Raw genomic sequence first — 26,115 nt, 5'->3', positions numbered from 1 at the left:
TTTTTATTATCTTAGGTACATTTTTATTCAGTTATCGTCTCTTTTTCGTCATGGAAAAAAGTTAGTTAACGAACATTTTTCGTCACAGTTTTCGTCGACGAAATTAACACTATCATTTTACCAAAGATAATGAAATGGATATGAAATGGGGCTGTCGCATCTGAACGTTACCAGAAGTAACTGCTTTACTCATGGGGTGCAGTGATATGGTATGCTGAACAGAAGCTTGTCTAGAATATAATTTTTGGTGACAGAGAAGAGGTAGGACAAATGTAAGGCTGGCAATGGTTGGGAGGGTTATAGTTTTAGCTCAATTATTTTTGCCGGTAATGAAGAACAGTCAAATGTTTCTTTGGCTAGCTAGTGAGCAGCGCAGTGTATAGCTGCTGTGCTGGTAAGTATATGCAAGGTCCTCATCAATTACTCTGAGGTAAAAATATTCAGTGGAGATATATAACAAAATAACAGGTATCCCTGTCCTACTAAGTAGTCCTTCAATGAGACACTGTATTATTCACATCCATGGGGGGAAAAGCTGCTTTGCATGTTACAGGTGTTTCTGAAATAACCTGAGCACAAATTGATTTGTCTATAACGACAGGTGAGTGCTAGAGTTTACTGTGGTGATGTCACGACAGATCATTGTTGTAACATAGGTTATCCTCCTCTGGTCACACAGCTATGAATAGTATATGTTTGTAACAATTCTTTCCTGTTTGGCCATTATTTGACTTAAAACCTAGTTTTTGGCAGTTATTTTCTATAATGAATCCAGTAGGTTGGGCTTTAAAAGGACGGATTTCTCTCAGAAAAAGGCCTGGCAACCTTATCCTTAGGGGCTTTGTTAAAGAATTCGGGTTATTCTGTTTCCAGCGCAATAGAAAAGAAATATGTGAAATTAGATTCTATTAAGTCACCAAAAAAATGAAGCAATAAAAGTTTTGCAGCTAAAAATGTAATGGCATGTGAGGTAGCATAGTTCACCAGAATGTGGCACCTGTCACCTCTGTGGCCAGGTTCCTGGTGAGAAGGGTTAAGCTATGCTATACTGTGAATATGGCATCTGTGAATGAGCATCCTGTTTCATAATTAAATTGATTTATAAAACAGATTGTCTGGAGTGGGACCATCTCTTTTCAGCAGTTTGTGCTTTGCTGCATTTGTTACATTTGGACAATGATCTCTCCCTCTGTCAGTATATGAATATGAGGAGCAACTGTATGGGTGTTTGGGCATTTGTGCAGTTCATTTTTAAGATTCAGTTTTTTGACAATATTAGAACAAGTCACTTTCATGGCACATGAATGACCTTTAATGTAATTGAGATGGGGCTAGAGTCACTTCAACTGGAATTGTGAGATGATATGAAAAACATGGCAGAACAATTAATAATTCATATCTTTGTGGACCTGTTGTACACAAAGGGCACGGTGGTTTAATATGACACCCTGAGCTGGAGACAGTAAAATTCATCTCTCACTGTTGCTTCTTCTTTAGACTGGCAAACTTTTGAGGTAAAAAAAAAAAAAGATAAGTCAGGCTGGGAAGATGAATGAAGTTTTGAGACACCTCAGGAAACTCTCTTTTTCTAGTGCTGGTTTGGATGACGAAAATTTCTGGTCCATTCAAAACCAGACGTAGGTTCATTTTAACTGAGCTGTTCAGTTATTTTAGGTCCATTTCTGTAATTTTTCCTTAGTGACTACACAGGCTTAAAGTTACTGTTTGTCATTGGGTCATCATGCATAGGCCATCTGATGTTTCTGGTCTTATTTTGAAAGACATTTCTGTAATTCTCCTCATTACAATTGAGTCAAGGGTCACAGAGGAGATAAAAAAGTAAGCTGGTCTAATGGCTATAACCCTTCACATTTCTATGCTAGGCCTCTTTAGAGCCATTAAGGACTGTTACAATTGGCCAATAATGTACAGATGAATTTTTGTCAGTGTTGCTAAACTAGATTTAATTTCAGAAACTTGATTTGCATATCTCATCATTTACAGCACAGTACAATGAGTGATGTGCTAATTTGGGTGTGATAATCACACTTCTCTGTTAAATTTGGGGTAGATAGTGTGGATAGATAGTATAGGCCTAATCTGTTCTCCAAATACCTCTTTTTCTCTCTTAATGTACATGTGAAATTAACCTAGGAAAGTGACACTTTGCCTGGTACCAGTATGTCAGTGAAAAGTCAAGCTGCTTGGGCTTATTATTACCGTTATACCCTATTTATCTCATGTGTGCACTGTATCCAAATCATTTCATTTTTTCATTTGTCCCTACTGGCAGTCCAAATGGACCAATCTGAAATTCTAGATTATGCTGAGCGTATTATGAATGAAGGATATGGTTTTGCCATAATGCCTCGTCAGGCCATATGTTAACAGTACACTTCCAGTGACTCAATTGTGTACCATAAATAGCTTTCTTACTTACAATCTGTCTGAACTTCTACACTGTGAACATTTAACGAATATATTGATAGTGCCCTTCCATTAACACGTGTAGGGATGGGAGTTGCAGAAACTTTCAAGTTGATGACATTTATGCATGTGTTGTCACAATATGCTAATATATTACATCATATGTCATTATGCCACTCATCTTCAAATTAATTTAATTGTAAGGTAAATGCCATCCCTTTAGATTTTTTAAGACCTCCCTGTATGGGTCACTCTGGAATAACAAAAGAGACATGACACATTGTGACTGTCACAGAAATAGGTGTTGATGGCCCATTGGCAGTTAGCATAGCCCTAGTGGAACTGAAACAGCAAAACCTAAGCAGTGATGTCAACATGAAACATAACTGCCTTGAGCCTGTTATCACTCTTACTATATAAACTATGCTTATACTGCCACCCAGGTCCAGATACTTATTACAATTTAACCTTTGGTGTAAGGAAAGATCTCAGCGTTTGTCTGTCTGTGTGTGTGTGTGTGTGTGTCTGTATGTGTGTTTGCAGCATAAATGATCAAGAAACAAGGTTGATCTATCTTCTAAAAGTTGGAAAATGAAGAAAAGCTGGGTAGAAGGTAAACTCACGAAAATCTTTGATTAAAAAAAAAATCTCAGAAGATGTTAAAATAAAAGATTAATATCTTGTATAAATGCACACCCCTGGCTCCCACTCCCCCTTCTGCTGGCAGTTTACTGTTATTTTTCTTTGTAGTCTCTGCCTTGCTGGGGGAGGGGTTGGGGAGGGTTGCTAGTGCCATAGCCTGTGATGTCTTTGCTTGGACAGGAGAAGGAAGTGATCTGGAAAACAAGTAGGCCTACAGATAGATTATTAACAGTAGGCCAACACTAAAATATTTTCATGAATGTACTCTTGTTAATTTGAAACCGAGTAAGCAATGGTTGGGTTGTGCCATCAATGGAGATTTATTTTTTAATGGCAAGAAAAAATGGTGTTTACCGTTGTAGCAATTAAACGCACAACTTTCAAGCAGATGAAAAGGACCACAGAAATGCATAGTTTAGTATTGTTAGCTTGGCCGTTTTAAACCCATATTTCTTAACATACACAACCAATACCCTATATAACCTGCTCAAGTAACAGCCTACAACTAAACAAGACTTTTATGGAAGCAATGGCACTATGAGAGATAAATTCTAAAAATTGTTTATTAATTAACATCAGCAAAATGTGGTTTGAGCAAACAGAGCTGGATATTGGTAGGGACATGTCCCCACCATCCCTACCAAGTTCTATGCCCATGAAGCAGAGTTTTCTCCAAACTCTCTAAGGTTAAGAAACCACCTTGTTGAAACCTGCCCTTAAGTTGTTCATTAATCAGGTCTACAAATACTCAGCTCGGTAACAGTCCTCCACAGCTTTTGACCTATATCTCTCACTTTGACCTGTTAAGTGCTTTGGAGGCTGCCTGGACCTGGGGAGTTCAATAAGTACCAAATCTAAACACTGAATCATTTGTGATGCCCTCTCGAACAGTGGGTGAAAGCTAGATTTACTTCTCTTCATCTGAAATGACTGCCTGACACACTTAACAGCTGTTGTCATGCCTGATCTGCACTGAAGAGAAGTGTTCAGGCACTCAACGTCTCCAATAATAGAGGATGGGACAACTAGCTCTAACACCGTTAGCCAGTGTTTGTGGAACCCTCACACATTTCCTGTAGAGCAAGCAGCGCTGTGTCATCCTGACAAAGAACCATCATGACTGCCTTGTTATAGACAGTCCACTGTGTGGGACACAGCGGCCTAAGTGTGGTGAAAGGCATGTCTCGGCGTCTTGCGATATCCCTAAACATAAACTTCCCTGACTGGCCACATAGAACCCCCAGCTGATTCACCCAATCCATGGCATCTCAAATCACAGCAGAAGCTGTAAATGCCTTCTGGGTTATGAGGTTGACGCAGTGTGCACCACAATGAACCTGTACAGCTAATGGATGCTGTTCTCCAATGATGGCTTGTGTCCCATTGAGTTTCCTTGACATGTTAGCAGTGCCATCATATGTTTACCCTCTTAAGCATGTCAGTGGTAGATTAAGGCGTGTCAGAGCATCTAAGGCAATGTTGGAAAGAACCCTCCTTGTGGTGTCACCAGTTTGATACAGGCCCACAAACATCTGTGGAACCAGACCATTGTCCACATAGTGCAGATGTATAGACTCCTGCTCAGTGCCTGAAATGTCCTGTGTTCCATTGACAGTTATAACGAGCTGCAGGACAGGAAGAGCTCTAATGGTGTCGGCAATGTTTCAAAGCAGGGAGTGACTCATCACGGACAGGATTTCATTTTGGATGTCTGGACTAAAATACTCTTTTTTCCTTTTTTGAGCCAGTTCTCAAGGATGGGGTCACTCTCTGCTTTGTTCCTAATTAGTTGGAATAGGTCACCACCATCTGTTTCACCACCACGCAAAGCAAGCCCTTGCTAAGTACTTAATGGAGCTGACAACATGGTTAAAACAGTGCCTGTTGGCTTTTTGCTCCCTGGCCCTTACTGTAGACAATAGAGCATCCACTGGCTGTTGCTGTAAAGTGACTGCTGCAGCATGGCTATGGACTACAGACCTCTCAGGCAATGCAAATTTTTCTAGAGCCTTCTTCCAGTTTTGTGAAACCAGTGGATATAAAGGCAGGATCAGCTTTTCCACATAAATGGACATATGGTCAGTGCGTACTCTCACACAATGAAAACATAAACCCCTCCTTCAAATTTGGACTGTAATGAAGCCATGGGTACAATTCAAACCATTTCTGCTGAAAGGTTAGGACCCTGTTACCCACTGCTTGTATCTGAATGAGCTTTGGATCAGGATGATTGGGCTCACTACCCTCAGGAGCAACACCTTCCCCCTCTCCATCACCATCCCTCTCCCTCTCTCCAATACTCTTGTAAAGTCCCTGAAAAATCAAGCAAACAGTCAAAGTGGCCCACCTTAGGGGAGGGATCTGCTGATATTCCCCCCTTTTCCAGATGCCTTTGCCCGTGGTTTTGCCCCATGTCCTTTGTGTGGAGCTGACCCTACTTGTCTATCATTGCAAAAGCTCTGTAAGAAACCTTGTTATACCAGTATGTACCCTGTGACCCGTAATCCTGCTGTGTGTCCTGAAGCCTTGCCATCCTATGCCATACCTTACCTGACCTCTGCATCCCTCTGGTTTGAACTGTTTAAATTAACTTTTTCTGGATTGAATCCAGCCTCTCCTCCAGTTCCTGACAGAATTGTATGAAGCTGTATTTTACTTTTTCTCATTTGAAATTATAGCTGTTACACTGCATAACAAATGTCTTTTCACTGGGTCCATTTTGTGTGAACACTGAAAAGGCTGAGTAATTGCTTGTGGAAAATACATTTAATTTCAGAAAGGAACACTTAAAACTGTAGAACAGGCTGTTACCCTGTTTGAAAAGTTAGGGCACAAGTTTGCATGAGTAATTAACATGTCAGTTATGTTTAATGGGTTTCCCTTCTGCATAGTAATTAAGAGCATGGTGACGGTTTGAAAACCATATTATTTATTTTATTTATTTATTGCTAAAGAGGCACTGAATTACTACGCTGTATATCAGCGATTCTCAACTCCAGTCCTGGGGGGCCACTGTCCTGCATGTCTTTGTTTTAACTCGGGACTGACACACTTGATTCCACTGATCAATTAATCGACAAGCCCTTGAGTAGCTCAATTAACTGTGATAATGAAGTTAAAACAAAGACGTACGTAAGTTAGCCACTCCTCTCCAGCTGACAAAATACATCCTTGCATTGCGCGTGAGATGGCCCCAGCACGAAAACGCTATGTAGTATCGCCGATGAAGATCTGTTCCAGGGTGTTTCCCCGCCTTTCGCCCTATGAGCGCTGGAATAGGCTCCAGCACCCCCGCGACCCTAATCAGGATAAGCGGCTTAGATAGTGAGTGAGTGTCGATCTCTATTGCTTTTTCCTTGAACGTCGGACAAGGAAAAGTGCAAGCAAGCAAAGAAACAAACAAATAAATACATACATAGGCATTTTTAATTTTACTTTTATTTACTGGTACACCGACTTCTCCACATACAGCTCCACATTCACCACATTTGTCGCCACCTGCTGGTTATATGGAGCACGACCCTCTGAACGGAATCAATCATGGCGGCGCCCACAAGACTTTTGTCAAGGTTGGCAGTGGTGTCAGGTGAGAGACGTTTTGCATAAACACAGCTCTTGTCTGCGTTCTATTTGTGTTTATGGTTTGTCCAACTCCTCAGTTCAGGCGGTCCAACTCTTCAGTTCAGGCGCTAATTGTTTTTTTGTTTCATTATTTTGTGTTTTCAGTGATTGAAGTCAGCTATTGAGCTGCGGTCATCCCAGAGCGAATTTTTTTAACACGATCGTGTTATGACTTCTGGGTTTGCAACTGAAACTATTCTGTTTCTAAGTTCCAGGTTTTAAGTTTTAGGCATTATCGGGTGCAAAAGTAATATTCGTAGTTTTAAACACACAAGGATAATCAAGTCTTCTTTTTATTGGGTCTATCAAAGAGGACAGAATATTGTCAGATCAGCTCCGAGTCTTTGCCATGAAGTTTAACGTTATCTAGTCACATACCCTTGAAAGTTACCATAGCCACAGTCATGGCTGTATTTCTCTAACACTTTCCATTGGCGTAAAGCTAAAACATGGACTCCGATTATCTTGTCTGCTTTGCCCAGGTGGGGGTAGTGGGATTGGGAGGGCGGTGTGCCAGAGACTGGCCTCTGAGGGAGCATCGGTGGTCGTTGCTGATCGCAATGAAGAATCGGCCAGTCAGACCCTGGAGACACTGTCACGTCACAGTAAAGGTCAGGAGCACATGGCAGTGACAGTGGACGTTTCATCGAGGGAGAGTGTGGAGAAGCTGGTGACCATTATCCAGGTTTGACCAGTTCCTACTGTTCTAAGAAATGTGGCATTGTACCCAGAGTTGGTTCAGCTCATATCAGATCATGAATACTGAAACTGTCATGAAGCCAACTCACAGGTTTTTTCCCAAAATATTTTTGATTCTTTATTAATGTGTCCCATGACCTTTCTTTTAAAGGAATTAAGATGCTAGCAGAGTATTCCTTAGTGACCTACGGGAACACACTTTTTTTATTTTTTTAGTTTTATGCCATGATTTTATGTCAAAGCACGTACATATCAGCAGGGTCTTAAAAGATGCTGTAGTCAGGTGACTGAGAACATGTTGTTTGGCTCACTCCAGTCTGGCGGACTGATTTTTGTTTGGTCTTCACTATATCAGTGCCAGTACTTCCAGCCTCCCTCAGTGTGTGTCAGTGCAGCTGGGATAACTCAGGACGAGTTCCTGCTCAAAATGGAAGAGGAAGACTTTGACAAGGTCATTCAGGTCAACCTCAAGGTATTGTCAAACCACACTGTTTTCTTCACTAGATGTAGTAAACAAGGTAAGAAAACAAATAAATAAACATCCTCTCTATGACTACCTCTCATCTCTGTCCACTTCTCTAGGGTACTTTCCTCCTCACTCAGGCTGTCTCCAAGGCGCTGGTTGCCGCGGGTGCTTCCAAGGGTTCTATCATCACTGTTGGCAGTATTGTGGGCAAGGTCTGTGAAGACTGTGTGTCACCTATCTGTATGTTTAAGCTATCTCTGTGTTTCTGCTGTCTCTGTGTTTCAACTGTCTCTGGTTGTTCATAACTGTATTCCTGTCTGTCATCAGGTAGGGAATCTTGGCCAAGCAAATTACTCTGCCTCTAAAGCCGGAGTGGAGGGACTCACTAGAACGGCAGCCAAGGAGCTTAGCAGGTAAACAAAGAAGAAGAACAGACACTGATCCCTGTAAAGCTGCTTTGAGACATTTTTTTAGTGGTAAATTACTATACAAATAAACTTTAGCTTGAACTTGAAGTGCATGTCGAAGAGGAGACATTTGTTCAGTGACTTGATTCTAATGCATTAGTGACATACACACTACATTACTGAGCTTTTGAAAAAATGGTGGCTTGGCCTGTCTCCTGCATGTCTCCTGTGAATGTGTTTTCAGGTTTCACTCATTCTGTTTGTTTTTAGGTATGGGATTCGGTGTAACTGCATCCTGCCTGGGTTTATTACTACACCAATGACAGACAAAGTGCCAGAGAAAGTGATCAGTAAGGTAGGACAGAGCGTGCATCCTGAGCACAAAACTTTTCCACTTCTCCTTTTTGGTCTACTTATAGTAATAATAACAACAATAACAATAATAATAATAATAGTAATAATAATAATAAACTTATTAAAGATATTACAAAGCAACCAAACATAAGCACATCAGATAAGCAGGTAAAAAAGGATTTTCAGAAAGGATAAACATTTTACAACAAACACATGATTTTCATCAAATTGTAAAGGCAGATGAAGCTACACTGGCTTTGCTGGAGAGGCTGTACAGAATCTGAGTGACAGACAGGAATGTGTGAAGCCTTAAGCCAATCAGTGAACAGAACAGCGTGTCCATTGTCCTTGATTCTTCTGATGGGGTCGGTGTATTATACTATTGTATTATATATTATATGATGTATGCACTCTCTGTGTTCTGTGCTTAATGAGCAGCTTACCTCCATGGTTCCACTGGGCAGGATGGGAGAGCCTGCTGGTGAGTCTAGTCTGAGAGTGGACATGATTGACAGAAAGCACAGCTTTCACCTAATCCACTGGTTTCAAAATCCAGTCCTGGGGAGAGAAGGTTCTGCTGCTTTTCCAGTCAATCAATTACATATGTTCTCTGATTGGCTCGTCTACCTGTTTTCCAGAAGGAAACCCCGCAGTACCCCGCCCTCCAGTACTGGATTTTGACACCCCTGATCTAGTCTATCCAGTCAGAGTCAAGGCTTAGCTCTGTCTCTTGAACACTGTGTACTGTCATTGTGATTTCCTTCTCGGTTGTCACGGTTGTGTTGTTAAAGCTGAAAGTTCCCCTGTCCTATGCATCTTTTTCAAAATTTATTCTTCAAAGTGAAAGTCATGAATATTATATGTGACCCCAAGAAGTAACCATTTTTAATTGCACATTTCCTGTATGTTACTGAGTAGATTTGATCAGTAATACCTATATGACCAAACACCTGTATAATCAAATCAGTCATGCAGTGATTACTGGTATCAGGAATCCAGTTTTCTTTTCTTTTGTGTCAGTTCTCTCCCTTTCTCACACACTGTTTCTTTCTCTCTCTCTCTCTCTCTCTCTCTCTCTCTCTCTCTCTCTCTCTCTCTCTCTCTCTCTCTCTCTCTTTCTCTTTGCAGAAGTAGCTGATGTGTGTGCTTTTCTTGCCTCTGATGACAGTCGCTACATTACAGGAGTCAGCATTGAAGTAGCAGGTGATGAAACTCATAATGCAGTAGCTGTCTGATTTAAGTGACCAAAAAGTTATTTAAACTGTTTTATCTGAATGCTTTTTAATCTAGGTGGCCTTTTCATTGGCTGAGAGAACTGTCCATCATTCCAGTGATGCCCAATGAAGTAAAAGTTCAAAGTCAATGTGCCTTCTCTTTTGTACATTAACAGAGTATTTTTCATATTGATTTATGTTAATTTTGTTATGTAAAAATGTATAAAATCTGTACATGAGATACATATATCCATGTCTTTTGTCAAAGTGTTTCAGAAATGTGTTTTGTGTAAATAATAATTACCCAAAAGTAACACTAAATCCACAATAAATTTTAAAACAGTTTTAAAATGCTATTAAGATTGTGCTTAATGTTATCTTACAAAGCACATAATACATTAAGATGTGTATATACATGCAAAATATTTGAGGGAAGGTAAGACTGAACACACACACACACATACATACATACATACATTCAAAGACGTGTAAAAATGCAGTTTGAGAAAATGCGTCTGTGTGGTTTAATGGGGAACTAAACAAGAAACACTGAGGAGTCAAAAACAGCCAATGAGGAAAACAGAAAAATAAGACAACATCGAAACCAATTTCAAAAGCATTTGGAAAAACAAAAGGTAGAGTTTGGAAAGTGAGAGAGCTGAATGAGCAGGAAGAGGCATGTGAAAATGAATGGCTGTCCATGGAGAGCAAGTCTGTGGTTCTGTTAAGGTTGTAGAGGAAAGATGAGGGTGTTTTCATGCCAGAGGAGGAACATAAAATGGCAAACTGTGAAGGATGTGATGCACTTTCACTACACTCTCTGGACAAACACTGGAAATCCAATCACAAGCCTTGTTAGCCAACTGTAACGTGCATCCCAAACCTGCCAATGAAAAAAGAGCTCAGGACAACAGAAAGCACGAGACCAGGAAAAAGAAAAACAATGGAGTCAAGCTGCTGTTTTATAAAAGATGATATATTACAGACACAGAATTTTTAAAAAAAATTACTTACACACATTATAAAATAATACTTTATACTTTTCTCAGCACCATATTTTTGTTAAAACAGATATTTGTCTTTCATATAAAAATCCCCCAAAAACTCCCTGGTAAGATTCTATGTTTTTGCAAAAACCACATAGACAGTTTTTATTATTCACAAGCTAGTTTTTGTTTCGTTTTCTTTTCTCTCTCTTTTTTTTGTTTTGATTATTTTCCTTTCCCAAACTCCAGAAGAGAGACTGAAAATAAAATAACAACAAAAAAAGTGAAACTAAAAAACATATTTTCCCACCGTCATATATCAGTTATAAACAATGCTTTAGTAATTTAATTTTATTTTTTTGCCTCTCAGGTGGACAAGAAAATTTCTCTCCCTCCCGTGTACTCTCCCCTCCCCGCTGCAATGGAACAGTTGGGGGGATTCTTGGTCCCCCCCATGTTTGTTTGGTTTGCTCTGTTAGTTTTGTACCCTCATTTTTTTGCCAAACACACACCTCAGAACACAACTTGTCCTCTGAGTTGGCCAGAAAGAGCCTCCTCATTCTAAATAGCACTTATTATGGTCAGGTGATGATTAACACTTAAACTAAGTGAAGACCAGCACCATTGACTACAAGTCAAAAACTATGTCTGGAGGCTAATGTACCGTGTACTGGAGAGAGAAGGCAGGTTAGCTTGCTTTTTTTTTTTTTTTGGTAATGTGTATATTTAATTTGTGTCCAACAAGTGAAAACTACAGCAAATAAATACAGATGAAAACCACATTTATTTTGGACTGTAGGCTTTGTTTGTTTTCTTTGGAAAGCACTCTGTTCTTTCAGTTTCTGTCAAAATAAATACAATAGAATATCATTATTTCTGTACAAATGGTTTTGAATGCACAATTCCAGTCTGAACACTGTGGAATACAGACGGACGGTAATAACATGTGGAAAAAAAGAAAGATTTCAGCACCAATACTGATAGGCTGATTAAACTAGCACCGAGCAAACACAGTTTCTGACTGTGTGCTTTCCCCTTTGGAAAAGGGAGAATGAACTCCCATCTAAAGCACATTAACACATTTCTCTCCTCACATGCTTCATACAGAGATGAAGATGCTGGGCTGATTTATTTACACTAGAGATTGGTAGTAACTCCCTTATTCATAAATACTGTCTGGAATGTGGCCCAAAACACTGGCAATCTTTTATCAGTCGATAATACATACAAAAGAAATCAAGTTCATTACAGCTTAACACGGACAATGGCTTTGGTTTAATGTTGTTACGATCAAGCAATGTTGCCCTATGGTTTCATGGCATGCAACATCACTTGAAGAAATAGCCATACAGTACAGAAAACATTGCTGGTATAATTTTATTACAGTACGGAGATGGTAAAACGTTGGTTAGATTCACAGCCTGGGACTGGATCCTCCTCAAACCAGACACACGGCCCTAATATGGCCTCAGCTGGCTTTGTTCTGGCAAGTTTTGACATTTGCACTAATACAAAATATGTTTGCTATACTCTGTGAGTGTTTGTTGAACAGAAGATTCCAACAGCAATTATTCAAACTGACAGGTCTTTACATGCTACTTAGCTTCTGTTTCTCAGATAATGGGGTTTTTGGGGGTTTTTTTTGGTTATATTTGAAACATCATTTATGGTTGACAAAACCATCCTCCTTTTTCAATAGCATTTCTGCTATGGTTGGGTGGACAAGGAGTGAGGTACAGGAGAAGGATGGACTTTGTGAAGACTACAGAGGGCTGAGGCTCAGAGGTAGAGAGGGTGAAACAGCGGGAAAGGGAGAGGGGACGAGAGGGTGTTCCAAAACCGAGGGGAGAGTCGGGGGAATTTGGTGCTGGTCATAAAAACGACAGGTGTTGCCGTTTTAGAACACTCCTCTATTCACATGGATATCGCAGGTCAGTCATCATTTCTCTCTCTGTCTCCTTTCTTTCTTTCTTTCTTTCTTTCTTTCTTTCTCTCCCTCTCTCTTTCTCCTGCTTTGCTAGAGCATCAGTGTTCGGCTCTGCTCTTGTCTTCTCATGGGTCATCCATCGGTTATCGGGAGGTGTTTTCCCTGGGCATATACTTGAGTGAGTGCAGGGCTGTTTTACAACAGCATGTGTGTATGTGTATGTGTGTGTGTGTGTGTGTATTCCACATTTATTTGTTTGTTTTTTACTTATAAAGTGTCACTGAGCAACTATATTGGAACACGACTATGTGGCTGTATTAGTGTAAGTTTTGAAGTGCATGGCTGTGTGTGTGTGTTGGTGTGTGTGTGTCTGTGTTTGTGTTCCTCTTGTTCTCCATGTGTTTTTAGCCCAGGAAACAGACAGGTCCCACTTCAAAGCCAAATTTCTGATTCTTTTCCCCAAAGTCTGAGATCTTAATGTCCAGCAGAGGGAGATGTTCCACCTGTGGCGAGTTCACCTCTAGCACTGTCCTGTCATAACCTTTACGATACTGCAGAGGGAGAAAGAGAGACAGACCTTCAGACTTACAGATGGTTACATTTAGACACAAAATTCTTAATCTTCTATTCATAAATAATTAAGTTAAAATATATCAAAATCCTCAAAAGAGTATGCATTGTAGTGTAAACTGAGTTGTAAAAAAGCAGCTGTAAAACCAACCAGTTGTGTGTTTAGTAATAAAAGTCTATCCAAAGCCCATTCTCCCTTTTTTCTCTGTATATCATGTTAGTTATGGTACCTTTCCGCTGCTGTTTGTGTCAGAGTTTTGTGACTTACAGAGCAGCCATCTTCAAGGGCTTTGATGTAGGGGCTGGTCTCGTAGCTGAGCTCCTCATCGTTGGCACCCTGGAAATGCAGCGCCCTCTGGTGAGCATTCCCGGCAGTGCGGTCAGCCCAGGCCACTGAGCGGTGGCAATGGTAGGTGAGGTTCTGCCTGGCTTGGACACTAAGCAACCGCAGGAAGCCCAGTTGGACCACACCTACTGGCCTGCCTTCAGAATCCACATATGAGAACTGAGAGACAGACAGACAGACAGACAGGTGGGGGGGGGGGGGGGGGTAGAGAGAGAAAGAAATCACAACAGGAAATGGGTGTACTATTAGAGGCATATTTAGAGATCTGGATTTCAATCGTATCCAAACAGAAACCATGAATTTCATCACAAGGAAACTCATGGTCCTAACCATTACTACGAGTTTTCAGCAGACTAAAGTCGCTTTGTAACGACACCTGTAGCAACTGGGACCAGTGTTTCTATTCTCAGCTGCTGTCTTTCTGATACACGAGAGATATTACGAAGCTTAAGGATAACATCACAATAACAGATTAATGACTATATTGATCTGACAAGGAAAAACTATATTGCAGATGACACACCCACCTTGCTGCCTCCAGCAAACTTACTATACCAGGAGCCTGGGGTTTCCTTGGACCAAGAGTCTATCGGGACCTAGGAGAGAGTTCAAGACATAAGGAATTAGTTGGAGTTTTTCACTAGACATTTTCTGGGGTTTAACCAATCAACTACTTAATTCTGGTACAACAGTCTGGACCGATAAACAATTTCAGCCGGCAATCAAGTCAGCCAAGCATTGTTGTGTTTTGAGTTTAAATGAAACAGACACATGCTGCCAAAACAGACTCTAGGAGAAATTCAAAATTAACAGTCTAACTGAAGCCCGGAGTTCACAGCCAATGCTGGGTTCTTTGCCAGGACTTACGTTCTCCACAGCCTTGCTGGGGTACAGACAGGTTTCTCCACCTGCGGTGAAATTACAGTAAACTTTGAAGGAGTCACGTGCACAGCCCTGGTTGGGGTCGATCCAGTACTCCCCTGAACAGGCAGACAGACAGACAGAGAGAGAGACAGACAGACAGACACAGACAGACAGAGAAACAGGCATCAGGGACAGCTGAGTTTTTAGCGCACATGCATGTGATTTTCAGGTGTTCATAACAGGTTAATGTTGATCATGATCTGATAACTAACTACTAGCATGGGGTGTAACCTGGGAAGAATATATATAACCTTTTTTTAATTATTTAATTTTAATTTGTGTTTATGATTTCTGTGTCATGTTCAGATGGCAGCCTTACCATCCTTGTACTCTGGCTGGCTGAGCTGAAGGTCTTTGCAGGTTCGGGCAGGGCTGACCTGAGTTCCTAGAGGGAAGCGTATGCTCTCGATCTCCTGTCGCAGCGAATCGAGTGAGCCGAAGATCTCTTCCATGCCCTCATTTCCTGTCAGGAACTCGGTGCCCGCGGTGTCGGCCTGGGCGTCTTCTGTGTCTGTCTCGGACAGAAGCTTGCTAGCGTCAATGGAGCGTTTTGACTTCTTGGGGATCTGTATGGGCAATGGCTGGATCACATCACCAGGGGGTCCCTGAAGGGGGAAGAAGAATGTCAGCGGTTGTAACTGACTTAGAATTGACATAATTGGCACAGAGTTGGCAAACAGCGAGTTGTTTGTCAATTTTAGTGGAGAGTTGAGAGTAGTGAGTAAAAATATATTCTTTTTCACTCCATTTGACTGGTGTGCATGTTTATAACATTTTTCAGGTCCAACAGATTACTGTTATGCAACTGACATGTTTCAATAGGAGTGGCAGATATGATATAAAAACAGGGACATCTATATCATTAAATATGTAAACAATGCAGCACTGTTCTGCCTGGTTCCAGTGTAATATGAACTTTACTTACAGGAGGACCTGGGGGTCCTTGTACACCCTTCTCTCCCTTAGGACCAGCTGCACCCTGTAACACAGAGAACATACATCAAATTCTAGAATAGAACAAGCAGAACTCAGTATTCCGCATGACATTGTCACCTTTTATTTATACAATACACCACACGCAGATGTTTGGATGAATGTAAATCATCCAACAGCAAAATCACTACCAAAGAAAGCTATATATAAATGCATGGATTTTTTTTCATGAAGCAGTATGTGATAAGAGTTTATATGAAAAGACAGAATGTGATACTCACAGTAGCACCTTTGGCTCCTTTGACACCTCTTGGACCCTATGGAGACACATGAAAATACATGAACATGACTACTTTTAGGTCTTCAGTAATGAAAACATCCTAATCAGAGAATAACATGGTACAGATGACAGGAAGCATAACATTTAGAGTTGGGAGAAAAAACAAAACTCACAGGCAAACCAGCAGGACCAGCAGGGCCAAGGGGTCCAGTTCCACCAGGCATACCCTAAAACACGCCACAGCATGGACCATATAAAACACATAGACACACAATTATATACATAAATGCAGTATTAAGTATATATCTATACAATTTGTATGCATTTAGATATATATACATAATGCATACACATATGCACTTCTAACATACACACACAAATATAAATATACACATAAAACTCATATACAGCTTAACCCATTACACATCTAGAGATACACAGGGCTATATATCTGAAATATCAGTTAATATAGACTCATATACATATTTAAATAAAAAACCCTACATAAACACATATATGAAACACACGCACACATGCACACGCTTGTGGTGTACATTTCCATATATATTTGTATACACATAAAAGATCGTGGAGAGATCCTGTGGAAGTGGAGTACTCAGTGTGTGACGGTGTAATGTATCTGAGAAGCTACATGTGGAAGAGAGAAGCCTCAGGAAGGACAAGCTACATGTTAACAGGAGTGCCAAGCATAAGAGAGTGTGTCTGAGCTGGAGAGGTTTGAGCTTTGTCACTCACAGGCTCTCCTTTGGGTCCATTGCCTCCCTGAGGCCCGGGGAGTCCTCTGTCTCCTTTCTCTCCCTGCTCTCCGGGGGGGCCAATCAGACCGATCATTCCTGGGTGACCCTTCTCTCCCTTAGCACCAGGATCTCCACGCAACCCAGGCAAACCTGGAGGACCCTGATGGACACAGACAGGATAAAAAGGACACTCAGTATCAACAGGAACCGATGTGTGCATACACATTAACACTACATGAGTGTTATAATTGCTAGTGTCTTACCACAGGTCCTGGAGGTCCTTTCTGACCAGAAGGGCCAGGAGCACCTTGCTCACCCTAAGGAACAAAAAGAAAGAAGGAGAACGAGAGGAGAGAGAGAGGTATTTACGTATTTATAAAACACATTTGACCCAGATCGGACTACCTTATAACACTGTTTCAGTCTTTCTTTAATCCTAAACTATTGCACTGGATTGAACTTGTCCATTAATCAAGCCCTAACAGGTTCAGTCAGTCAAGGTAATGCAGGGTTGAAGTTGGCACTGAGATTGAAATCCACAGGGGTTTATATATGGTGGACAATAACTGAAACCAGCGTATAATGTATAAGCTTTAGAACATGAAGAAAGCCAACTTAAAGATCCTAATAAATCAAGAAATTCAGTGAGTTCTGCTATACTGAAGAGCAACTATGAGAAGCGCAGGAATAAACCAATGTCATTCTGTGGCATCTTACCACTGATCCAGGAAGACCTCTCAGACCCTCCGTTCCTGGTTTTCCTGGTTGACCCTGAGGTCCAACAGGGCCTGTCTTCCCGGGAGGACCAGTAGCCCCTGGATCTCCCTGAGGGAAAAGAGAGGAAGCAGTGCCCACTGGATATCAGTTTTACAGATGTAGAGAAAGCACCCATGCAATGTCCAGTCAAAGTTTCCAATATTGTCCTGATCTGGCAAATTTTATGTGCTCTCTTACCTTGGTGCCCTTCTCTCCTTGTCGTCCCTCTGGTCCTCTTGTTCCGGCAGGACCCTGGGATACAAGAGATCGGACATTTTTAGAGAAAGTTTCTTATTTCACAAGTGAAAGCATTCAACAATGTAAGGCTAACTATGCATATCAGCTTCTGTCATTTTTGCATTTTCAGCCAGTGGGTTAATGTTTTAAACTTGACTGAGCTTTTCAAAATACAGAGATTTGCACCAAACACTGAACTCTTCCTCAAAATTTTCACTTTCTGTTGTGAACACTGTGAAGGTGAAAGGTCTTGAGGTGAGGTATCATTAAGCTATACTAATATGCTACTATCCTACAAGTTATATTATTATACTACAATACTGCTCTCAGGATCACCAAAAGCAAGAGTGAACAAACAATTGGTATGGTATGAAACAATTATAAAATTTGATCTTACTCTCTTCCCAGGGGGTCCAGGTGGCCCATTCTCACCAGTAGGTCCAGGAGAACCCTATGGGTGACAGACCATTGGAAATATCAAATCACTTTCCTTTGTTTTAGGAGGGCTAGATTCGGAGAGCAGTTTCCTTCATTTTGTAGTAAGAGCATCCCTATTCCAACCAGTGTAGCACAAGATTTGGAGCACTAAGGCTTTGTCATTACCACACCATTCTATTTGTGTGGTGTTTCAAACAAAGTCCGTATCTTTGGGAGTTTGGCTACAGCCTATGACAATAGTTCAGTGCTGCATTTCTGAGTGTCACTTAGCTATATTCCCTCTCTCATTGCCACTGCCAAGCTTGAGTAGCCTTCTGCTACAGATACATCAAGCGTTAATATTGCACTTGTGTAAAAAGTGCTCTCGCCCGCCAACTTTGTGTCACATCCCACAGTGCAACATATGGTTGTATTTTTCACTTTTTTGTTTATAAAATGCACAAATTACTGTGGCAAAATTATTCACTTATTTATTTTTTTTTTTAATTAAAAAAGCAAGAGTTGTGTCTAGACGTTTGGTGAAGGGACCCCTTGGGGTGGTTGCATAGGCATGTCATATGCCAGTGCCTGCTCCCAGAGTTAACACATGCTGAATCTTTGGCCTCCCAAGACTTACATCAGAAGAAAAGATCAGGAGAACTATGTACAACTTCATTTCCTCCATTTCATACTAGGATCATCCAGAAGTAGCATGGTAAGTAGGAAAAAGAACCTTCTAAGATTCTTAAAAGAGGAAGTGATACTCTGGGAGTCAACGTCTTCAGTTATTTCAGTGAGACTGAGCATTCTTTTAGCGCTCATGGATGGCTTATCTCTCATTATCCCTTCCTTTGTGTTGTTCCCCTAAAGTAAGGCAAAGACAAAACTGAAAGGAAATTTACAGATAATCAGAATTAGAATGACAGAATGACCACTCACTGCTTCTCCTTGTTCGCCATCTTCTCCTCTCTCTCCCTTTGCACCGTCTTGACCCTGAATAATGAGAAGAAGTTATTCAAGTCTTTGGCAGATGTAAAACAGTTGAATGTTACACCTTTTATGAATGAAGTCCACTGACTTTTACACCTTTTCAAGCAATTTCACCATAGTCTTATCAATAGGATGTGTGTTTAAAAAACAGGCAGATTGTGGATTTGCCACTATTCAAAAGATGACATCTACTCACTCTTGGACCAACTTCACCAGGAGGACCAGGATCACCAGGGAAGCCAACTGGTCCCTTGAAAAGAGAGGCACATGGTCAGAGAGTCAAGAAGATTCTAGTTATTGATTTTGTTACATCAGGTCTTTACATACAGGATTTCCTTTGGGCCCATCATCTCCAGGGGGTCCCTTTCCACCAGGAGGTCCAGGGGTGCCTGGTTGTCCTGCTTCTCCCTTCTCTCCACGCTCTCCTCTGGGACCCTGACATTACATAAAACAGGTGACGAGTCAAATGTCAGTCAGTCAGTAAGTGTATAACAGGGAAATATGTAAATGAGAGTCACTGCACATCCACCTTCTTTCCTGGTTCTCCTCCAACTCCAGGTGGTCCAGATTCTCCAGGCTCTCCCTGTCAGTTCAGATTTACTGTGAGCTCAGACTGTCATTTCATTAGCTATGTAGCAATTAACACATCACTTTATAATTAGACCAAAAATAATCACAAATCAAAATGATTTTCACCTTCTCTCCAATGGGACCAGGATTACCCAGACCTCCAGGAGGTCCTTGAGGACCCTGATGAGAAATAAACATAAGAGTCAGTATTAAAACTACAATGGGGGAATCCGTTTCGTGTGACCACCATCAGGTCCGTTGACAGAAGAGGCCTAATTTCAGCTTCTTACAGGATGAAATATCAAATAAATGTGCTTGGGACATCTGTCACACTACATGTACTATGTGCTATAATGTCTAATAATAGCTATAACTGTCACATTCTAAATTGTTGCTTTACCTTGCTATAATTTAGAAAGAAGACCCAATACCCTACAAATTGGCCTTAAAATGTGTGAAACGTGCTACACGTTGTTACAAAGAATGCACAGTAAGATGACAGCAAAAATTAGGTTTAGGGCTTCACAGTGTATCAGATTGTTCATGTTATCACAATATGAATTTCCATGATAAACAAACTGCAAAGTGCTGTGATATTACAATGGTCAAAATTCATAAAGATGGAAAGTTGGCAAAGAGAGATTACCTTACTCCAGCATTACCTGCACACAAATTTACAGTGCATGTAGAATTCTGGATTTTATTCCCATTTAATTCATGGGCTTATTCTAAATTGAAATGGCCATACCCGTTAGGTTACAGAATCTGAATTCAAATTTGAGGTAAGTGAATTTAATTCAGTGAACATTAAACAAATTCTCCCCAGTCAGTTTGAGGAATTATCCACGGTCTGATTCAATATCAAAATTTTCAACTAAGCACAGCCCCTGCACACAGCAAACTGTGACCAGACATTCACATGGTCATTGCTATAGCTTTATGACAGATACAGGAGCTGAACGGTTCATTATGAAGATTAATCATAAATAAACATCATTTTCATAATTTGAAATGAAATGCTACTCACATCAGCACCGTTGGGTCCAGCTGGGCCTCGGGGCCCTGGTGGACCAGGAGGACCCTGGGAAAATAGAGAAGAGGAGATCACAGACAGACAATATAATTTGTATATAGCTATGCTATGGATGTTGTAATAGTCACCAGTATCGTTATTACACCGATTACTACAACAAGCAATCACTTAGCAAGGTCTTACAACACTATTTCCCCACCATTGCAACAAACATAAAAGTATGAATTCCATAGTAAAGACGCAGAACCTCACCATTGGACCAACATCTCCAGTCTCTCCTTTCTCACCAGCTGGACCTGGCAAGCCCTTGACAACACATATAAAACATGGTCAGCCATGAAACAGTTCTGTTTAAATGCACACTGCATTGACTGAATGAGATGCTGATGGTTGATACCTGCAGTCCAATGGGACCTGGTGGCCCAGGGAAACCTCTGGTACCTTCATCTCCTTTGGCTCCGAAGGGCCCCTGTTGACCCCTAGCACCAGTTTCACCATCAGCACCCTGGTAAAAGGAAAGAAAAGAGAGGGCTGGATAGGGATGACTGAAGAAACATGAACTTTTAAGTATAATGTCGGAGAAAGACTCCACAGACATTAATCCTCAACAAAAAAGTATATGCTGTTCAAGCTTTGAATTCCTTTTGGTTAGTGTGTGAGATGTTTCTAAATAAGCAGGCACAATAAAAACAGAGGATAATTTAGCTGAATTATTTTTACTCACAGCGGCACCAGGTTGACCGACAGGACCGATTGGCCCAGGTGGACCAGGGGGACCCTATCAAAAATACAGACAGCAACAATCAACAACCTTGAAAGAATCTGACACTTCTTCTCAAACTCAGCGGGTTTCCTGGGAATATTCACTCACGTGTTCTCCTTTAGCACCCTTTGATCCTTTCTGTCCGTGCTCTCCAACCTCACCCTGTTTCCAAACAATGACAAGAAACAGTTTTTACCCACAAGACAATCGTATACAAGTACCTGTACAAAAAAAGTTTGATGAAGAATATTACTGGCCTTGTCACCGTCCTCTCCAGGAACACCTGGGGGTCCAGCAGGGCCTGGAAGACCGACTGGACCTTGAACACCATCGCGTCCAGCTGGGCCAATAGGACCTTTCTCACCCTGAGAGAAAAAACAAAGATGTGGTGTTAAGGTCCATAATATAAAACATTTAACTGTATGTTTTGAGAGGAGAAAACTGAGGGTCGTGCTTACAGGCACTCCTTTCTCTCCTGCAGCTCCAGGGGGCCCTTGGGGTCCAGGTCTTCCTGGGGGTCCAATTGGGCCAGCGGTACCAGCAGATCCTCTCTCACCAGGGGATCCCTAAACAAGACGCAAGTATGAGTTATCCTTAAAAATGGAATTATGAACCATATGATTTCCCAGCAACTTATGAACTTGTTTGAATTTAGAATTGAAATGACGACATGAAGTTAACTGAATTTATTTCTGAATACCGAACAATGAAACTAACCTGTATTTGGATACAATGATATATATTAGTGTTAAAAACTGAGTCCACCTGAAGCTTTGTTGTATCTATTCTAGGTATATTCTTACCTCAGGTATATTCTTAGGGTTAACACTACCAACACTTACAAAGAATACAGAGGCTAAACATAATACAAATATAAATTTAAATTAACTAAATGTAAATATCCATATAATAATCAGATAAGTGAGTTTGTTCTTCAAGAGCTGATCTGCAAGTTTGCACATAAAATTAAATGACATTCTGTTGTAAGATTTCAAACACTTGTGCAGAATCTGCAATGTCAAACAGTATTTACTGAGAAACAGCACTCACAAGGTTGATAGTCAGTAAAGATGGATATTACAGTATTCATCTACAAGGCATTAGAATTCAACAGCTCCAAATGCTTTGTGCATGTTGTGATATCCTTGATGCATGTTATGCCAAAATAACCAAATCCCCAGACACCACTCAACAGACAAACAAAACAACATGGCACTGGAAATGCTATGCTAAATAAATACTACTAATTAGGTAGCCAAGCCTCTAATTAGTTAGATTATTTTGTACATGTAGTTATTGTATTTCCTTCAGTGTGTGCTACAAATGAAACGCAAACCCTTTTTTGTTGGACAGTTACATAAAGTAAATCAGGGGACAATTCTGGCAAATCCTTAAGGCAATAGCTGATTTTCTCAAAGTCATCTACGGTCTGAGACCTTTCATCATAATGCAAAAGACTCACAGCAGGTCCAGGAGGTCCAGCGGGGCCTTCGTTGCCTTTCAGTCCACCGCCACCCTGAAGAGCACAAACAAAATCAGGTGTTTCCACTGAGATCTACAATAAAGGATAAAGAATGTGACAATGGTCAGTGGTTAGTCTCCTTACTGGAGTTCCTGGAAGTCCTCTCTCTCCAGGGAAGCCCCTCAGCCCAGGAGGTCCATCTTTGCCTGGGCCACCTGGAGGGCCAGGGTCTCCCTTGGTTCCCTCTTTCCCTGAGGCTCCAGGAAGGCCTTGCTCACCGGGAGGTCCTGGAGGTCCGGGGTGACCACGTTCACCCATAGGGCCGGTCTCTCCTGAGGGACCCTGAACATAAAAAAGTCAGAATGTAGGACAGAAGTTACCTACCTTCAACAGTCTAAAAAAAAGAAAAGAACACTGTTTTTATATAAAGTTAAAAAAATGAGTAATTAGTTTCGATAACTAACTACTTTACCTGGGGACCAACAACTCCTGGTGGTCCTGGAGGCCCAGTCTTTCCTTGAAATCCCTGTGAAAGAGAAAACACAATTAAACCTGTATCTGTGTGAGACATCCAAAAGAACTGCCTCAAACTTCTATTTAAGGACAATCAATACGGCTGACCCTGGCTTTTCAAACATGTGGGTGGAAAGGAGCAAATGCAATGAAATTTGTTTATTCCAATATTTACACTGTCCAAAAAATGCTGAATAGGAGCAATCAAGTGGTATATGGTTTCATTTTATTTTGGTAAGTGTTTTTTTTCTTAACAAAACAAGATGTTTCATGTAAAGGCATTACATTTTTTGTAATTCTGCTATTTTGTAATATGACCAAATTTTTATTTTCCAATAAATTTGTTCATTGATCCTCTGTTTACTTACAAGACACTTTATCTATGAAGGATATACACATTTTCCTTGATTAATTACCAATGGGTAATTTGATACTAACATATCTAAATAATAATGATCAATGTAACACTATAGTATATATTTTACACACTTTACACATCTCTTAAACATATGTCAATTTCAAACCATTAAAACATATTCCAAATTTCAACATGTAACTGATTATGCAAACAATGCATCATTTGTGCACTGTTATGAGTTATAGTCCAAGTCAGGAGAATGATGAAAACTTGATGTGAACTGTAAATTTTGCTGCTTTAGTCTTGTCAAGGGTGCATGCCTCAGTAGCTTCAAAACACTTCAAAAACAGTTTGCTAACTCATTTGGTCTCTGGCCATAATGATTTATTCAGTGTCCTCCCTATAACTGTCACATTTTTGAGTATCACCTGACTGTGGAGCTTTGCAGATGTGTTAAGACCTTCACTGTTACTGATGTGTTTGGTTTAAAGCATTAGAGATGGTCAGGAAGAAAACTTGAGGTTGAAATGGAATTCCATGCTGAACAAACAATATGTTGGCCATCACTTAACTCTTCACATAGAGCGTAGAACATTTTCTATTTATTTTAGGACAGTGTGTTTCATCGCACAGCTTACAGTTTTGCAACAGCTAAAATACTGCAGCAGCAAAAATTTCGTGGTTTCCTGTCGATGTTCTCTGTATACCCCAAATTTGATCCACTACCCATGCTTTAGAAACACTTAAGTGGACCCACTGTCTGGTTGCTAACATAAGAATAGTCCCCCGTAAACCGCTGAAAAATGAGATGGGAAACAAGACTCACGACTTCTCCTCTCTGTCCAGGGTGTCCAGGGAGTCCATCTTTTCCTGGTGGTCCCTATGGACATTAGAAAGCAGAGACACATGAGAGCATGCAGAGCACCACAAAACCCCAGACATAATCATACAATAGCATTGAAGAGAAGAAACTAGAGCAGTTAATAACAAGCCACCAAGCTACCATTTAAAGCTACCAAACTTGTTTGCATAGTCTGACAGTTTGTTGCAGTAACAGTGGATTTATACATATATAAAAATTTATTTTCTCTTACAGGAGGTCCCTTGGGCCCAGGGAAACCATTTGCTCCTTGAGGTCCCGGCAGTCCCTGATAGATAGATAGATAGAGACACACAGATAGAAAACGTGTGTTATGACCAATCTCAATGAGTTTAAGATGTGTAAATATGATTTGATACATAACTTACCCTCTCGCCTGGAGGACCAGGAGGCCCGTCACTACCTGAAGAACCCTGAAATCGAAATCATTGACAACATTTATTAAACAAATGATTATCACAGACAGTGACAATGTTAAATATATGACTTTGTATTTCTTGACTGTTAAAGTCTTCACAGTGTAAATATTGTCTATAATTTGTGATGGTCTTACCTTGGCTCCTGGTTTTCCAGTGGCACCACGTGGCCCTCTCTGACCTCTAGGTCCCTACAAGAGGGAGAGAGACACGAAATCTCATTGGATATAAAAAATTGATATTATAGACCTTACAACTGTCAAGTGTTGATATTTCATAAGCTAATGTACAAACCAACCATAGACACATTAAGACTATTTAGATGAAAGTATAAACTTGTAAATGAGGATATAGAGCACTCCATAAGAAGACCATAGTAGACTCACATGTCAAACAGACATAATTTGCATGAAAGCCACTAATACAGAATACGCTGAGAATACATAACCAGTACATGACAGAAATGAGTTCAATAAAATAAAGCCCAGGCCTTACAGTCGGTCCTCTCTGTCCTCTCGGCCCAGCCTTTCCTATCAGACCCTGTAAGGACCAGAGAAGTTAGCTTTCAATTTCAAGAGAAAAATTCTAAAAGAAAAAAAAAGAAAGCAGTTGCATGAAATGAAATGAATGTCAAAATTAACAAAATGTTTTCTTCATTTGATTAAAATACAGAGTCTGTACACTCTGTTGAACATGTGGACTGAATGATATTTTCCATATAACACCTTTCTAAAATTAAACTGAATTCAAGTCATGTAATTCAAGAAATTCTTTATTTTAAAAATGGTTTGATAAACATTTTCGCTGTTGAACACTCAAAAGAACAAATTTCCATCTTGTGTCTTGAGACATACTGTTCTTTTTCATTTTCCTGCTGGAGAGTTAAAATTCTTACCCTTGCACCTTTCTCGCCGTTTGCACCCGGGAATCCTGGGAAACCAAGGGAGCCCTGAAAACAACAGGTGGATTAGGAAAGTTTTTCATTTTTAAATGTCTTTATTTTCTGAAAACTAAACTGAAAATCACCAAAGGCGTTTCCTACCTTGGGTCCTTGTCTTCCAGGGTAACCAGGCAATCCAGGAACACCAAGTTTACCCTGAGAATTTAAAGTTGCCACGAAGAAGTCATTACATGTTCAACACAAAGATATAACAAGACATCCAATC

At 40.5% G+C, this 26,115-nt stretch overlaps 2 protein-coding genes across 2 annotated transcripts in view; one reads left to right on the top strand and one right to left on the bottom strand.

Annotated features, from left to right (window-relative positions):
- The first annotated feature begins 6,607 nt into the window (after positions 1-6,607).
- Positions 6,608-10,130, top strand: hsd17b8 (hydroxysteroid (17-beta) dehydrogenase 8). Its single transcript, XM_030789915.1, has 9 exons — positions 6,608-6,655; positions 7,173-7,375; positions 7,745-7,861; positions 7,972-8,067; positions 8,183-8,268; positions 8,533-8,617; positions 9,055-9,097; positions 9,745-9,819; positions 9,907-10,130. Exons 1-9 carry the CDS (start codon positions 6,610-6,612, stop codon positions 9,924-9,926), a joined length of 771 nt encoding a protein of 256 aa, XP_030645775.1. The 5' UTR covers positions 6,608-6,609; the 3' UTR covers positions 9,927-10,130.
- A 3,017-nt stretch (positions 10,131-13,147) lies between these two features.
- Positions 13,148-26,115, bottom strand: part of col11a2 (collagen, type XI, alpha 2) — a 45,780-nt gene continuing 32,812 nt past the window's right edge. The window contains exons 31-65 of the mRNA XM_030789708.1: positions 25,992-26,045; positions 25,845-25,898; positions 25,445-25,489; positions 25,087-25,140; positions 24,902-24,946; positions 24,748-24,801; positions 24,480-24,533; positions 23,255-23,308; positions 22,927-23,124; positions 22,783-22,836; positions 21,779-21,886; positions 21,578-21,685; positions 21,429-21,482; positions 21,282-21,335; positions 20,955-21,062; positions 20,810-20,863; positions 20,552-20,605; positions 19,651-19,704; positions 19,484-19,537; positions 19,282-19,389; positions 19,151-19,204; positions 18,904-18,957; positions 17,945-17,998; positions 17,509-17,562; positions 17,272-17,379; positions 16,818-16,871; positions 16,553-16,714; positions 15,970-16,023; positions 15,798-15,833; positions 15,509-15,562; positions 14,903-15,188; positions 14,527-14,639; positions 14,187-14,255; positions 13,582-13,818; positions 13,148-13,294 (exon numbers count right to left, since the gene is read on the bottom strand). Coding sequence (XP_030645568.1) covers positions 13,148-13,294; positions 13,582-13,818; positions 14,187-14,255; positions 14,527-14,639; positions 14,903-15,188; positions 15,509-15,562; positions 15,798-15,833; positions 15,970-16,023; positions 16,553-16,714; positions 16,818-16,871; positions 17,272-17,379; positions 17,509-17,562; positions 17,945-17,998; positions 18,904-18,957; positions 19,151-19,204; positions 19,282-19,389; positions 19,484-19,537; positions 19,651-19,704; positions 20,552-20,605; positions 20,810-20,863; positions 20,955-21,062; positions 21,282-21,335; positions 21,429-21,482; positions 21,578-21,685; positions 21,779-21,886; positions 22,783-22,836; positions 22,927-23,124; positions 23,255-23,308; positions 24,480-24,533; positions 24,748-24,801; positions 24,902-24,946; positions 25,087-25,140; positions 25,445-25,489; positions 25,845-25,898; positions 25,992-26,045 — 2,958 coding nt within the window. The remainder of the gene's footprint in view (positions 13,295-13,581; positions 13,819-14,186; positions 14,256-14,526; positions 14,640-14,902; positions 15,189-15,508; positions 15,563-15,797; positions 15,834-15,969; positions 16,024-16,552; positions 16,715-16,817; positions 16,872-17,271; positions 17,380-17,508; positions 17,563-17,944; positions 17,999-18,903; positions 18,958-19,150; positions 19,205-19,281; positions 19,390-19,483; positions 19,538-19,650; positions 19,705-20,551; positions 20,606-20,809; positions 20,864-20,954; positions 21,063-21,281; positions 21,336-21,428; positions 21,483-21,577; positions 21,686-21,778; positions 21,887-22,782; positions 22,837-22,926; positions 23,125-23,254; positions 23,309-24,479; positions 24,534-24,747; positions 24,802-24,901; positions 24,947-25,086; positions 25,141-25,444; positions 25,490-25,844; positions 25,899-25,991; positions 26,046-26,115) is intronic.

The sequence above is a fragment of the Chanos chanos genome, chromosome 1 (assembly GCF_902362185.1).
Source record: "Chanos chanos chromosome 1, fChaCha1.1, whole genome shotgun sequence".
NCBI classification, from domain to species: domain Eukaryota; kingdom Metazoa; phylum Chordata; class Actinopteri; order Gonorynchiformes; family Chanidae; genus Chanos; species Chanos chanos.
The sequence above is the reverse complement of the archived record's forward strand: the minus strand, read 5'-3'. Positions and strand labels throughout refer to the sequence as shown.